This window comes from Malus sylvestris, chromosome 5, assembly GCF_916048215.2.
Source record: "Malus sylvestris chromosome 5, drMalSylv7.2, whole genome shotgun sequence".
In the NCBI taxonomy this organism is placed as follows: domain Eukaryota; kingdom Viridiplantae; phylum Streptophyta; class Magnoliopsida; order Rosales; family Rosaceae; genus Malus; species Malus sylvestris.
The window spans coordinates 42,300,088-42,314,478 of NC_062264.1; the positions used below are offsets into that span (position 1 = coordinate 42,300,088).

Below are 14,391 nucleotides of genomic sequence, written 5' to 3' on the forward strand. Positions count from 1 at the left end.
CCTACCTGGACTGGGATCCACTTTTAGACTCCATGATGATGACGTGGAGTAATGATGTGGACAAAAAGCTCACCGTCAACTTTTGCAAACCACCTGCCCTAGCTCTTGGCGGCTGTCACATGGATTTTACACATACAATCCTGCTTTTAATTTAAGCACTTTTATCCTCTCACTTCCCCTATAAATACATAAGCATTCGCAGCAGCACACCACCTTTCCTTAAACCATACAAAGTGTATGTCTCTCAAAACATAAACCATCTCTCTCTCTCTCTCTCTCTCAACAAAAAAAAAAAAAAAAAGAAAGAAAAATCCCATGGCTCAGGTCCAAAACGGCCAAGATGTTCATGGAATTAAGCTTTTCGGGAAAACGATTACACTGCAGAACAGATCATCACAAGTAAAAGAAGAACCCATAAAAGATGATCAAATGGTGGAGAAGCGGCCAGATAGGATCATACCATGCCCAAGATGCAAAAGTATGGAGACTAAATTTTGTTACTTCAATAACTACAATGTTAAGCAGCCTAGACACTTCTGCAAGGGCTGCCAGAGGTACTGGACGGCAGGCGGGGCCCTACGGAACGTGCCTGTGGGGGCCGGGCGACGGAAAACCAAGCCGCCTTGTCAGGGGATGGCCGGGTTCCCGGAGGGTTGTATATATGAGGGTTCAGATGTGGTGCACCAGTTTGAGTTGGATGGGGTGGTGGAAGAGTGGCATGTGGCGGCAGAACAAGGCGGTTTTCACCAAGTTTTCCCGGTGCTGAAGAGGCGGAGGAGCGGCTCAGGTGGTCAACCATGCAGCTGAATCATCATATTGTCCTAATTTATTCTTCCACAATATTCCATATATATTAGTAACTTAAAGAAATTGAAAAAATATGTGTATTGTGAATTAGCCTAATGGTAATTATTGGTGTGTGTGTATACAAATTGGTATTGCAATCTTTCATCCCTATATAATTAATGTGTGGATGGTATTAATATCGGTCGGAAAAGAAAAAAAATCACAGAAATTAATGTGGAATCGAACTCAATCATGCAAATGAGCACATAAATAAATATTTTATGCGGCCTGAAATAGTTGACCATGTACCAAGTGGACGGTTAGATTGGCTGAGTGAGCACAAAACCTAAATTAAAGAGGATAAATTTTTCAATTTGTCAAGCATATGATTCGGTACACTAAAAAATCTCTCATCAAGAAGGACGTAGGAGAGAAAGTGAGAAACTATGAATGACAACTCAAACACAGGAAGGTTGGTTTCTTCTTCCCCCTCTTCTACTGAATTCTTCTTTTAAACGGATCAAATCGTCATTGATTAAAAAAAACACGAGAATTTCAATCTTTGAAATTGAAAGACAATTTTAATTTTCATAAGATTTGGCAATATATATTACTGTTCACAAGTTGGGTGTTTTGTCTTATTGGAAAACACCCTACTTGTCACCATTTTTGTGCACCAAAATCCTAACTTCTCAAATTTTAATTACTTGCCAATATAATAGTCCCTAGCAAGTCATCCGGTCATTCATTTTCAACCGCACGATCGAATCCAACGGCCATGGACGAAAACTCAATCAGTTTATGACTATGAACCATCTGATTCATAGGGCACTACTCGCAAAAATATGAGACTTAATAAAACTTAGTTTGATATGATGTCATACTAGTCTCACTTAATGTAAACAAAGGTTTATCGTTCGGTAAAGAATAAGTAAATAAATAAATAAACTGTGGTCCAAGGACATTCAAATGATTGCAAGTCTTTTTCCGTTACACCATGTACATCGTACAACCATTTTGTCTAAAATTAGAGAAATGCTGAGTAAGCTCCTAAAAATGAAACTCTCCATGAACGTCACCTCATGTTTTTAGCAAAATATTTTACAATGTTACTACGAAATTTGACGAGAAACTGTGAGAGTCCATTAAATCTCACTTTAAGAGACCCTCCTTAGCATTTTCTCTTAAGATTAAAATGAGGCTGCTTATTCAAGGTAGGAGCACACAGAAATATAAGAATTGAAAGAGCGTTTTATAGGTCAGTTCGTTAAGAGCATTTATCCATGCATCCAAAGTTTTGAGTTCAAAAACTTCTCATTCTTTTGTTCAAAAAAAAAAAATTTAAATAAAATAACCTTGCAATAACTTAATAATAAAAACACACAGGTTTTGAATTTGTACATAAAAATTCTAAGGCAACAGATTTTTCTTTTCCATTTTGCTACAATTAAATTTAGCATTCACAGTTCAAAGGTTACGGTACAAACTGCAAATAATGCATCTTTCCAAAATTTCTCGCACTTTTTAGGGTCCTCTCCGACCGCCCTCTCGAAAAATAAATAAAATCGGTTAAAAAAACCAAAATTTACACCATGCAACGTAGAAATTTGCTCCGCAAATAAGTGCACTGCATATATATTTTGTTATACTTTCGGCGTTGCCATACCTGGGGCAAAACTCATCTGCAATCTGCACCAACTGCTTCACTGATGGACTTGTAACCATCCCTTTCTAAGCACTCGGACAATTCAGCCTAGGAAGAATAATAAAAGTATTATCTGCACGTCTTTGACGTTAGGCGAAAAAAAAAAGGTTTATGCAGAACGAACGCATCAGAAAATACCTTTATCTGGGGGATGAGAGCAGGTCCCCCGTAAGCAAATGCTGTATAAAGCTGAACAAGAGTCGCACCAGCTCGTACTTTCTTGTAAGCATCCTCACCACTAATTTAATGGCATAAACAAGATCAGGTTTGACAAAATAATGATCAAGATTTGAAAATATGAGAATCTCTATTTCTGAATAAATAGATGTCAACGAAGACAAGATCAAGGGACGATTCTGATCTTACCTGCTAACGCCTCCACACCCAATTAAAGGAATCTTTCCCTGAATGATATTACATTAACACGGTCAAGCTCTGATATATAACGTATAAATGGAACCAAAAGGGAAGAACATTGACTGTAAACAAATAGTTCACATAGATCCGAAAGAGGACTACATGTTTCAAGCCAACAAACTTCCTTCCATAGCAAGTAAATAAAAGAAAATCAATTTGGCATCAGTTGAATTACAGTGCATGTCACATAGTCATCAGACCCGAAAACAATGACAAGCTACTCTACATGAAACTAGGATACGATCCATTTTAAGTCATTTACTTTCATAATTCTATTCTTTGTAATGTAAGAGAGAAGAATTATCAATAGTCCAACTTTTCTTGTAGTCAAGCCACAGCAGGATGAAAGATCAGTACAGAAATGACATATCCGGCCAAAATTCTTCATGCACCTTCAAACATTTAAGTAATCAAACATCATAAAGAAGTGCAATCTGTAAATATTGTGGATAACAGGTTACATGAGTTACGAAGAGACAACATACCCTCGTCAAAATGTACATCTCCTTTAAGACATTGGTAGACATATCGAAAAGTGGCTTCCCACTCAAGCCACCAGCTTCAGAAGCCACCGGGTGTTTACGAACAGATTCTGGTCTTGAAACAGTTGTATTTGATATAATCTAGAAGAAAAGGTAAATAAACATCATAAAGAGTAGAAGAAATTGCAGTCAATTTAAGTATAGAATATACTGAAAGATATATATGTTAGGTATAATCATAACCTCATCAACATATCAACATGCAGAACACCACAACCAGCATGAACTGACTAAGGTTAACTTTCTCCATTTTCTTTAGGAACGAAAGGGACTAAGTAGAGGTTCTTCTTATTAAGAAATATGAAATGCTAATCTAGTATAATAGGTAAGTTTGTGATTGGAAGAAAACATACCAATCCATCCAAGCGAAGGGCAAGGGCAACCTATATCCATAAACAAAGAACCATGAGAAAACCATGTTAATGGGGTGAATAAGAAAATCAATTACGAGCACGGATACATACTGCAGCAATATCTTCAAGGTCTTCTTTAGACAAATCTGGAGCAATTTTCACAAGCAATGGAGGAGGACCCTCCTCACCCCATTGCATTTCGTCACGAGCGCCTTGAACCTTGATAGGAAGAAAGTGTTACAGGAGCTAACGTTTGCAGACATTGTGATTACTAAAAATAGAAAATTCATGCTTTGAGCTCCATACCTGCTTCACAAGGTCCTTTAACTGCTTTCTTCCCTGAAGCATACGCAACCCAGGGGTGTTTGGTGATGAAACATTTATCACCTGCAGGCAGATAAGCATAAGTTTGGTCGAATTAATACAACAGGAATTGAACTCAACACATATACACAGAAACTAAAACCTGATTGCTTTTAGTTTGGAAATTATTACCGACAACTTAACTTCTGAGGATTAATATAAAGAATCATGGACGATTATGCATGATGATATGGAATTGGATGTTCAGCAATCACAGATTCCAACCGACTACGAATTCAGCTTTCACTGCTGAAGTTGAACAACTTTTACTTTTTTATAACATTTAATCTGAATCATTTCCAGATACAAGTTCAATTGTTCATATCCTATTCAAGTAAATAAAATTGGACTTCCTGAATATTGCTGGCCACCTGACCAATTCTGTTGTACAATTTGTGAGATCTGAAAGGCTAGCCTAAAGATGGTATGAAAGTATGCAACTTTCAAATGAATGAATCAACTTAAAGACCACAAGAAGGAGGCCTATTCAAAATTCATCTCTCCTTGCTTTTCTGCATGGATAACCAACTCAATAACAACATATCTTATTAGATGTTGGCCACTAAACTAATACAGGCATCACAATGAAGTTGATACATTTGTGGGTACCAAGGAAAAAAGTGAATTCTTGTTATACAAGTTGGGTTGGTAGAGAAAAACCTACCAAGTAATCAGCATACTGCGACAATGTATGAACCCCTTGTCTATAATCAGCAGAAGCATCTTCACTTGTCTTATTCTTCCCAAGATTCACACCTAATATGCCAGGGCCAGCTTTGCCTCCAGGTTTGACCTCTTCACCTGAAGAAGATGAACTTGTAGTTTCATCCAACTTCCTCTTACCGTGTTGAGCACCCAATCGCTTTGCAACAGCAACAATTCCTTCACTATTAAAGCCACATCGATTGATGATAGCTCTGAACACATAATCAGGTAGATTGATAACACATAAGTTAGAAAAATAAATGGAACCAAGCCAACTTATCAGAAAGAAAACTTTCAGGAGCCAAAGTACCTACACCACCTTTAAAAGTGACTCAACACAACATACTTGAGGAAACTCAGGCCTTAATCAGTACAACATAATAAGAACATAAAATATACTCTTACCCTTCCTCACGCAATCTGAAGATACGAGGCTTTGGATTGCCCTCTTGCGGAACAGGGGTTACAGAGCCAATCTCTACAAATCCAAACCCTAAACTAAGCAAACCATCAACTGCCTCAGCATTTTTATCAAAGCCAGCAGCAAGACCTATAGGGTTGGAGAACTTCCTTCCCCAAACTTCTAGCCCTAAATTTGATGGATCTGATCTCTTCTCTCTAGGAACCCAACCACGTGCTGCGGCTGAGACAGCCAATCTGTGAGCAGCCTCAGCATCAAGAAGAGCGAAGAATGGATTCACAATTTTTGTAGCTGAGAATAGCCAGCCACTTCAAAAAGTTGATATCCAAAAATTAGCAATAAATGTAACTAAATTTTAAGTTCAATATTTGACAAAAACTTAAGCCATTCAATAAACTGATAAATGAATTGGCTTATGTGGTTTCTGCTTCATACACAGAAATAAGTACAAACTAGAAAAAACATACTGTCATGACAAGAATGATGCAGAACATAACGAGATGGCAATTCATAATTTATTACCTAATGAGTACCATCAAATTACAAATGAGTTAAGAAATTCCAATTTCAGTCTTTATTGCATCCACCAAGACCCAGACATCATGATGGGGTCGAATACCATCTTGGCAAAAGAAAATACGAAGATAACTGAATTAAGAATTAAGTGCTCATGCTTTTAACTGATCCTTTAGGTGCCTAGTTAAACCCGTAAAGAAACAGATACAAGTATCTAGTGAAAGGCTTCACCCTTACACTCTGACCAATAAGTAATGTGCATCACAGGAAACAGAAGGTTTATTCTTTAATGCCTCAAGACGCCTATAAACTTAGCAAGAGAAATTTATGATTTCACAGTTAAAAGAGTATTAATTCCAAAGTTTTTAGGTGACTACGAGAAATCTACAGAAATTCGCCCTCCTCCAAAACAAAACTCACACAGGTTCAAATAATGCAGCACCAGAATATACAAAATCCAAGCATCCAAGATTGCCTTGAAAGAGTTCTACGTCTGTTACGAATATAATCTTCTCATTGATAGAATGCTTGGTTAAGATAACAGTCATTGGAAATAAACGTAAACACCGCAACTGGTAAACCGAAAGAAAGTTCAAATGCAAACAGAGCAAAACTTCGACTCGAAAAATGAAATTCGGTACCAGAAAGTTGCTTCATCCACAGTGCTCACATAAGCTCCGCCACCGATAACTAAGCCTAAGGTGGCTGCCGTCAACAACCTCCCCTACAGGTTCAAAACAAGTACACACACCACTTCAGAAAATCAAACAAAAATCTATTAAAACATGCAAGACGTTGAACAAAAATCGACCAAAATTAAAACTGTAAGCAAGGAAAAGTGAAAAACAGCAATTTGGCAAGATGGGTTTGCAAATTTACTGGAAAAAAATTAACACTAAGTTTCACAGTTCTTCCACTGTGATTATTTGCAACGAGAGAGAGAGAGAGCGTACTTTCTTCGAAAAATGAGGAATCTTTGGGGCAGTTTGAGCAGCAGAAGAACAATGTCTGGCACATGCAACAGGAGCTGCGCATGCCCTTTTGAACAAAAAGTCTCTCAGCAATTTTCTGGAAGCCCTTGCCGCCATGGCCTTCAATGATGAAATTAAAAACTCAAAGAAATCAAACCAAAAAAATGAAACTTTTGCAATAGTTTAAATTTTGACGAACAAGAAAACTAAAGGAAAATTGAATAGCAGAAAAGGAACGTACTTGTTAGCAGTGAGCGGTGGAAGGCAAAGAGAACCACACTGACGGCGAGTTGCGGCGGCTAATTGAAGGAAATGACACAAGCGGGTTTGGCTTCTTCTCTCGTATGCGGGTGATATAATTTGGGAAGCGGGCACCCGGTTTCTTAGATTAATCGGGTTATTTTTCGTTTATGGGTCATTTAGTGGACTGTCCACTTCACGAAGTATACACTTTATATATTAGACGACAGTCACGCTGTCACATGATATTAATTTATTTATACATTTGTACATTTTTATTAATATTATACTTTAGATTATAGCATATCAACTATATGATCGAAGAATTTTGAATTTACTTAGAACATTAGGTGGTGTTATTATTTTACTTAAATTATAACAAATGTGTTTTTGTTTTTATATTTAATTAATATCCTCTAAAACTAAGACATCGACCTTACATGAGAATATTATGGTCACTCACAACTTCTCAAATTCTTTGGGTTTGTGATGTAATGAGGAAAAATGTAATCATATTAATAGAACACAGCCTTTGTGATGAAGAGTTTTCAAGTTTTTATACATATATATACATTGTTATTATTTTTAAGGAGATAGGGATGGTTCGAAACTATTACAACAATTTAGAAAAATGAGAAGTTTCGAACTTGAAAAGCATGAGTAGATACCCAATATTTTATTGGCTAAGATATTAAACCGTATGCAAGAGTATTCAAGCTTTGTATACCTACAAAAGTTCTGATGTGTTGAAAGTTACTTCAAATTATAATAGAGTGAGGAAAAGTAAAATGGTTGTGATAGCAAATGATTGTTCAGTTACTATATATTACCTTTATATTTCAAACGAACTAATACATATCATTAATAACAACAGAGTGGCCTATAAGGGCACCTACAATATCATCCGTTAGATGTTGCATAAGTTATTGGGGAGGAAATTGAAAAGAACACAATTCAAGGTCTAGATTGTAGCTTCATTTGGTTAGCTGATTTGCAACATTGTTCACTTATTATTCAATTAAGTTGGGGGAGAAAGTAGATTGGTTGTGATAGATAAAGTTTATGGCAAATGGTTATTTAGTTACCATATTACCTTTATGTTTGACTAGCATGCGGTCTTTATACATATCTATTTTTCCTGTTCTTCACTTGTAATTGTAACTAATAAAGATGACGAGTTTAAAAACAATTTATTCCTCCACCCATTATGACTTGGCGGAAGTTTAGGTTTAGGGATTACAAATCTCAGTTACCCTTGGAAAGAATTTCTGGAATACTATAAGTTGTGAGAGAAATTCTCGTTTTCTGAATTTTTATTGAATGAAAGATGCCCAATACGAGGCCTAAGAACATATTATAAAAGCTCGCTAGAGAAAACTAAAAGACAAGCAATAAAACCCCTTCAAACCCCAAAAGACAAAAAATAAAGAACCCTCATTTATTAGTAAATTGCAGATTTCTATGAAAAATGGCTCAAATCACTTTTGTGGGAGAAGGGAGAGCATTTTTATGCAAAAGTTGCATTTTCTTCGAATTTATATAATTACGGGCCCAAACTGACATGTCAAATGATGAAAGTGGTGTTCATATGGACAACCTGAAAAGTGCAAAACATCCACTTTCTGGACATAACCACAGTAAATAATCTTTTAACTCCTGAATTACCAATTCTCCAATCACTTTTCTTAATTAAATAATCATTCCTTCTTTTAACTCTCCCACGTCTAAAATAACACAAACTTTTTCCTCCGTCATCTTAAGTTCGATGCACATAGTATCATATTCTGATTCATATACAAAGAAAGAGAATAACATTGCTGTGAATGGCCAAGGAATCATATACTTTTTTTCATGGCCAGAAACCATAGATTAATAGAATTTGCTTTATTGTTTATACGCACTTTATGATCACAAACTCTTTTTGTATAAGCTACCAATTGAGGAGGAGAAACTTGGGTAATATATATCACAAACTCAATTTTTATGGTTAGGCCTTGCAAAGAACATAAACAAGATTCATTAAGGTCCTTGATCAAAGGGTTTAACCTCTATTATGTCAAGAAGAAAAACTAAAGCAGATAATTAATAAAGGAGATTGCGTGAAACCTTGTCGTGATTAAAAGGAAAAAAAATGAATATGTACTGAAACCAATAATTCAAGCAAATGATCCAAACCAGACCAAGTGTGTGTGTGTGTGTGTGTGTGTGTGTGTGTATGTGTATGTAGAAAAAAGGAGTAGCAGCTGATCACAAGCCACTTAATTAATCAAGATTTGAAGAATATTGCAGCTAACCCTAACAAAAATATACCCCTAATTAAGTACTACTACCGCAGATCGATAGACCGATCGATGTATACTTTACATCTCTCATACATCACGTTGGATTAGTAGGGGAAATTAATAAAAACCCATTTATTGATTACACATGATCGAAAAATGAAGGCCGGGATATCGATTCCTACTGTTTAAGTACGTAAAATTATTGATGGCTTATTCAGCACTGCTATCATCAATGTCGCCATCGGGGGTGAGTCCGAGCTCCTTGAGGACCTCAGCGCACTTAGGATCAACCTCCTTCTTCATGAAACCGAGAGGGTTCGCCATGCGATGAGGCCCGGTGATGCCGTTGTGATTCGTGAGGCTGATCCTCGCGCTGAGCTTCACATGAAGCTCGTTGCTGATCTCGCTGCAGTCCTCCTTGGGACTCTTCACCAAGATCACCTCGCAAACCTCCTCTTCATGGTCTCCTTCCACCGGAATGGAGTAAGTTCCTAAGTCGTCGGTGTCTGCCTCTTTGCTTAGAGTTATTTTTCCCCCTTCATTCTCTCTGCATTCCAATCTCACCTTTGCACCTGCACATACGTACCATTCCATGCATGCAATGCAATGTAAGGGAAGAGAAAAGAAATTGTCTGATATCGAGTATCAATCTAGTTTGTTTTATATTAACTTTTAAGTTTTAACTATATACAGACAATGCATCAGGTACAGTAGGTTGAACATACGTACCTTTGAGGGTCTCGCTGATTCTGGTTACGAACTGGATGCGGCAGTTGTCGCAGTAAACAATGCCGTGCACATTGAGGGTCTCGCCGCAGTATGCAACGCCGGCGAGCGACAAGAAGCAAAGGGCAGAGACAAGAACGATACTATTGGAATTAGCCATCGTCAGGTTAAATTTCGTGCTTTTTTTTTTTTTTGCTTGCTTGGATATCAGAGGAGGACTATATATGTGCAGATTAGAGGGGGATGGCTTTTTTTTTTTTTTTTATGCAGAAAATAGGACGGGATTTATTTGATTTTCTTGTTAGCAGTTATTTTTCTGAGGTTGTCATTTCTTACCTTCTTTACTTGTGGTTAAGACAATTATTTTGACTCGCTCTTAGCTCCTTGAAACTCTCTCCGTCTAGTTACTACTTACCAATAAAAGAGATAATAGCCAGAGCAAATTCCGTCATCTTGAGCATTTTTAAATAACTTTACGCAAGGCTTATGATGTAGCGAACGTTACATGAAAATAGATTTTATGATAATTTTTGTACCATTTCACGAAACCAACTAAAAGCAGTGGAGATAAGTCTCTTCTTTTTTTATGTGAGAAAATGCACTTGTTTAGTTTTCGTAAAATCTTTTATTAGTTCAATAATAAAAGAAGTATTAGAAGTAACTTAGAAACGGTCTTTATCATTTATTGGGAGTAAGGACCTCCTCTCTCATTCTCTATTTTGTCTTTCTTTTTTTATAAAAAATTAATATAAGATGTTGACATACCTTAACCGTAATTATTCAAATAAAAGGGAAGGGAAGGGGAGGGAAAAACATAGGGGAGAGAATCCTACTCCCATTTATTGACCCATACGTAAGCTAAACAAAGTTCCGTTGGTAAAAACATATCCACAACGTTTCTAATTTTAGGAAGAAAACAAATTAAACATTCAGCAAATAAATCACATTCTCCACAAACAGAGGATTGAAATTTAGATATGTAGAAGAAAGCTTTTACATTAAGTCACTGAGAGATGAATTCTGCGTTTCGGGGTCGCGGGAACTACAACCGCAACAATAACAGAACAACAACATTTAACTAGAATCTCACCGGAGAAAAATTAACAACACCATAAGAAAAGAGACCCTGCATCGACTTTCTCCATCCGTAAAATTACACAAGCCCTGGCCAGCCATAGGCCGCTTCCATTCACTACGAAAAGGAAAAGAAGGATGTTGAAGACCCGGAAACCAAATAATTATAACGCGTGCTAGATATGGCCGAAAAATGAAAGAACAAAATGATGGGTGGGAGTGGGATGACCAAATAAGCTATACCTCTGCATCTTCACCTCCAGGTTTAGCAGTGCCATCCACCTTCTGGATATCCTCGGCTGTAGCAAAGAATTATATTAATACCCGATATTTCTGGATTGTTCACAAAATGCAATTTAAAACGGAATGGCGATTGAACATCTAACCAGACTCGAGATGGGAAACAAAAGGGAAACATGCACATAGTTTACATCATTGACACATAACATCAAACTACTTTCACAAGTCTGTTCTACTTTTACTTATAATATTTCTCATTGTGTTGATGATTGTAATATACTAATAGCGAGACAATCATCTCACAATGACATATACTGATTCCTCAAAAGACAACCCAAAAGTTAAATAGTCAAGAACAAGCATCGCATGACTTTGATGAAACTACATAACAAGTCAGGAACAATTAAACCGCATATACTAACATTATCCAGAAAGCCACAATCCACAAGGAAACAAAGATAAAATCATTACCTCCATCCTCTGGAATGTCAGAGGTCCACAAAGTAAGGTTGTCCCTTAAAAGCTGCATGATCAAGGTGCTATCCTTGTACGATTCCTCGCTCAAAGTATCTAATTCTGAGATAGCTTCATCAAAAGCTTGCTTTGCAAGGTGACAAGCCCTGGAGCAAGGCACCAATGTGCAATTAATAAGATTTATTTCCTTCAAATTTTGCTTTTGCCAACGAAGAAAAAAAGTGATATCATGAATCTTGGTCACATAAGCACGCATACCTTTCCGGAGAGTTCAATATTTCATAGTAAAAGACAGAGAAGTTCAAGGCCAAACCGAGTCTGATGGGGTGTGTGGGGGGTAAGTCACTCTCTGCCTTACTAGAAGCTGCCTGCAAATTTGAAAAACATAACAAACCACCCAAAGTGACAAATCAATTATTTGTACACGTATACAATCATCTTAATATTCTACAGAACAGTAATAACAGTTTATTACAGGAGCCCGGAGAACAAAATCAGTATAACCATTTCAAGTGTCCTCTGCGCAATCCTCATTACTTATAGATGAGATCACACATATTAATGTTAAGTGTCAGATATAAAATCCTAATTAGAACAGCCAGAAGCAATAGTTTAAAGAGAGAAAATGGACATAGCCGCCTCATTTCAATAATAGGCTGTTCAGAAAAAAAAAGGAGTAGCTTCAAAATGTGAACAAGTACGATAAGCGTACATCTCGTTAATCTAACGAAAAGGAACTTAACCTAATACTTAGATATAGCCGGCCACACCATTAAATCACGTAGTTCAATGCAAGGATCAGCATTGCTGCCATGTCTGAAACACAATTCCAGCTAATGCAAATGAATCATACCATTACTAGTCGTTTTCAACACAAGAAGATACCAGTTTAGTTAGTACCAATATTAACAGCAGATAAAAGGTTTACTTTTTGCTTGTTTGAGTAACAAAAAATTCATAAAGCCGATTTCTTTTCTCTTCGAGTCCCCCATACTTAGCAAACAAACGCGCCAAAAGCTTTCATTGATTGATAAGAGTTCTAAATTAAAGACCATCTCTTACTATACCTGATAAGCTTTCATTGACTGATCAGCAACCTCTTTCCTATCATCACCAGTCTTAAACTCCGCCAAGTAGCGATAGTAATCTCCTTTCCTGCAATTACACAGAATAAACCATTCAAAAGCCAAACACTTTAATCCACTCCGAAACACTCAATCAAAAGCATAAAACCACTCACATTTTGTAGAAAAACACAGTGGACTCAAAAGCGGTGCACGAGGGAATGAGATGCTCATCGATAACCCTCATGATGTCGCTGCAAATGCTGGAGAGCTCGGACTCAACCTTGTGCCTGTACTCCTTGATACGGCTCACATTCTGATCGTTCCCTTTCCCCTCCTCCTTCTGCTCAATCGAGGACAGAATTCTCCACGAAGCCCTGCGAGCTCCGATCACGTTCTTGTACCCAACCGAAAGCAGATTCCGCTCCTCTACGGTGAGCTCCACGTCAAGCTTCGCTACTTTCGCCATCGCCTCCACCATTTCTGCAAAGAAAAAAAGTGCAGAAGATAAAGTAAATGCAAGTCAAAACCCTAATTCCATGAAAAATAAAGAAATCAACGCTCAGATCTCATTCTTTTTACTAAATCAAAATCAATTCTGCGAGAAGTTCTTCCTGACAGTGTCCAAGTTAAGAACTTCAGATTCTCAGAAATAAATAAAATTACACAAAAAAAAAATAAAAAAATAAATAAAAAAGAGAGGGAAAGACAATTGAAAGTGAATTATCTTTTCTGGTCTCTTTGATTTTCTGAGTAGCCAAACAGATTATAAGGCTTTGATTTCACGAAATCTGAAGCGAAAAAATCATCCAAAAAAAAAAAATAGTGAGAGAGTGAGGGAAATAAGATGATACCGTCGTAACGCTCGGCTTGCTCGGCGAGCTTAGCAGTGTAGACGTAGTTCTCTCTCTCCTTGGGGGAAGCCATGGCCGATCTCACTCTCTCACTTCCTCTCTCTCTCTCTGGTCTCTGTGAACTCTCAAGTTCTCTCTTCTTTCTCTCTCTAGAATGACTGTTTTATGAAAAAGGCATCGGCATCATTTGGTGTGGTTGGGTGGGTGAGGACCGGTTCGGGGTGGGGCCCGGATACGCCCCCGGATTGGGCCGGCTCAAAATCCGACATACAATACCCACGCGCTGATCGAAACGTTGGGCGCACGCACCGCTTGGCTGTTGGCTTCGCGTGAGAATATCAAGTTGCGGTTTAGGCAGGGCGCGTGGATTAGACGGGCTTGGGAAAATAATTGTGGCGGGGGAAAGCAGTTGAACGTGGGATGCAAGCTGAACGATGCACCTTTTTTCCAATTTTCTAATTTTCTTTTGACGTCCTCTAAATATATTTAAGACTGATAAACACTGGATAGTCGCATCTTAAATTCTTTCTTTTCAAAAAGTCACATTTCTTCTTTCCCGTCGATCATAGTTTGATACTCGTGCAAAAAAATAAATAATAATTTGTATTTGCATGCGTCCCGATCATTGTAGCACGTGTGTCATCCAGGGCATAAGGGG

The 14,391-nt window shown here is 37.5% G+C and overlaps 4 protein-coding genes across 5 annotated transcripts; 1 reads left to right on the top strand and 3 right to left on the bottom strand.

Annotated features, from left to right (window-relative positions):
* Window positions 1-198: 198 nt before the first annotated feature.
* LOC126624104 (dof zinc finger protein DOF1.5-like) lies at window positions 199-932 on the top strand. Its single transcript, XM_050293125.1, has one exon. It carries the CDS (start codon window positions 316-318, stop codon window positions 805-807), a length of 492 nt encoding a protein of 163 aa, XP_050149082.1. The 5' UTR covers window positions 199-315; the 3' UTR covers window positions 808-932.
* A 1,262-nt stretch (window positions 933-2,194) lies between these two features.
* Window positions 2,195-7,168, bottom strand: LOC126624096 (dihydroorotate dehydrogenase (quinone), mitochondrial-like). The gene is made up of 12 exons (XM_050293115.1): window positions 7,021-7,168; window positions 6,762-6,899; window positions 6,450-6,532; window positions 5,277-5,600; window positions 4,831-5,083; window positions 4,110-4,190; window positions 3,915-4,022; window positions 3,804-3,833; window positions 3,394-3,531; window positions 2,858-2,895; window positions 2,630-2,729; window positions 2,195-2,539 (listed from the first exon to the last, which is right to left on the bottom strand). The coding sequence occupies exons 2-12, from the start codon at window positions 6,894-6,896 to the stop codon at window positions 2,465-2,467; spliced, it is 1,365 nt and encodes a 454-aa protein (XP_050149072.1). The 5' UTR covers window positions 6,897-6,899; window positions 7,021-7,168; the 3' UTR covers window positions 2,195-2,464.
* A 2,095-nt stretch (window positions 7,169-9,263) lies between these two features.
* Window positions 9,264-10,266, bottom strand: LOC126624102 (olee1-like protein). The gene is made up of 2 exons (XM_050293123.1): window positions 10,031-10,266; window positions 9,264-9,873 (listed from the first exon to the last, which is right to left on the bottom strand). The coding sequence occupies exons 1-2, from the start codon at window positions 10,185-10,187 to the stop codon at window positions 9,512-9,514; spliced, it is 519 nt and encodes a 172-aa protein (XP_050149080.1). The 5' UTR covers window positions 10,188-10,266; the 3' UTR covers window positions 9,264-9,511.
* A 707-nt stretch (window positions 10,267-10,973) lies between these two features.
* LOC126624100 (14-3-3-like protein D) lies at window positions 10,974-13,904 on the bottom strand. Of its 2 annotated transcripts, XM_050293120.1 has the most exons (7): window positions 13,734-13,904; window positions 13,056-13,362; window positions 12,883-12,970; window positions 12,074-12,183; window positions 11,813-11,961; window positions 11,345-11,400; window positions 10,974-11,219 (listed from the first exon to the last, which is right to left on the bottom strand). In XM_050293120.1, the coding sequence occupies exons 1-7, from the start codon at window positions 13,804-13,806 to the stop codon at window positions 11,217-11,219; spliced, it is 786 nt and encodes a 261-aa protein (XP_050149077.1). In that variant the 5' UTR covers window positions 13,807-13,904; the 3' UTR covers window positions 10,974-11,216. The 2 variants fall into 2 exon arrangements, with proteins under 2 accessions (XP_050149077.1, XP_050149076.1); XM_050293119.1 differs by lacking the exon at window positions 10,974-11,219 and having other exon boundaries at window positions 11,339-11,400.
* Between the last annotated feature and the right edge of the window lie 487 nt (window positions 13,905-14,391).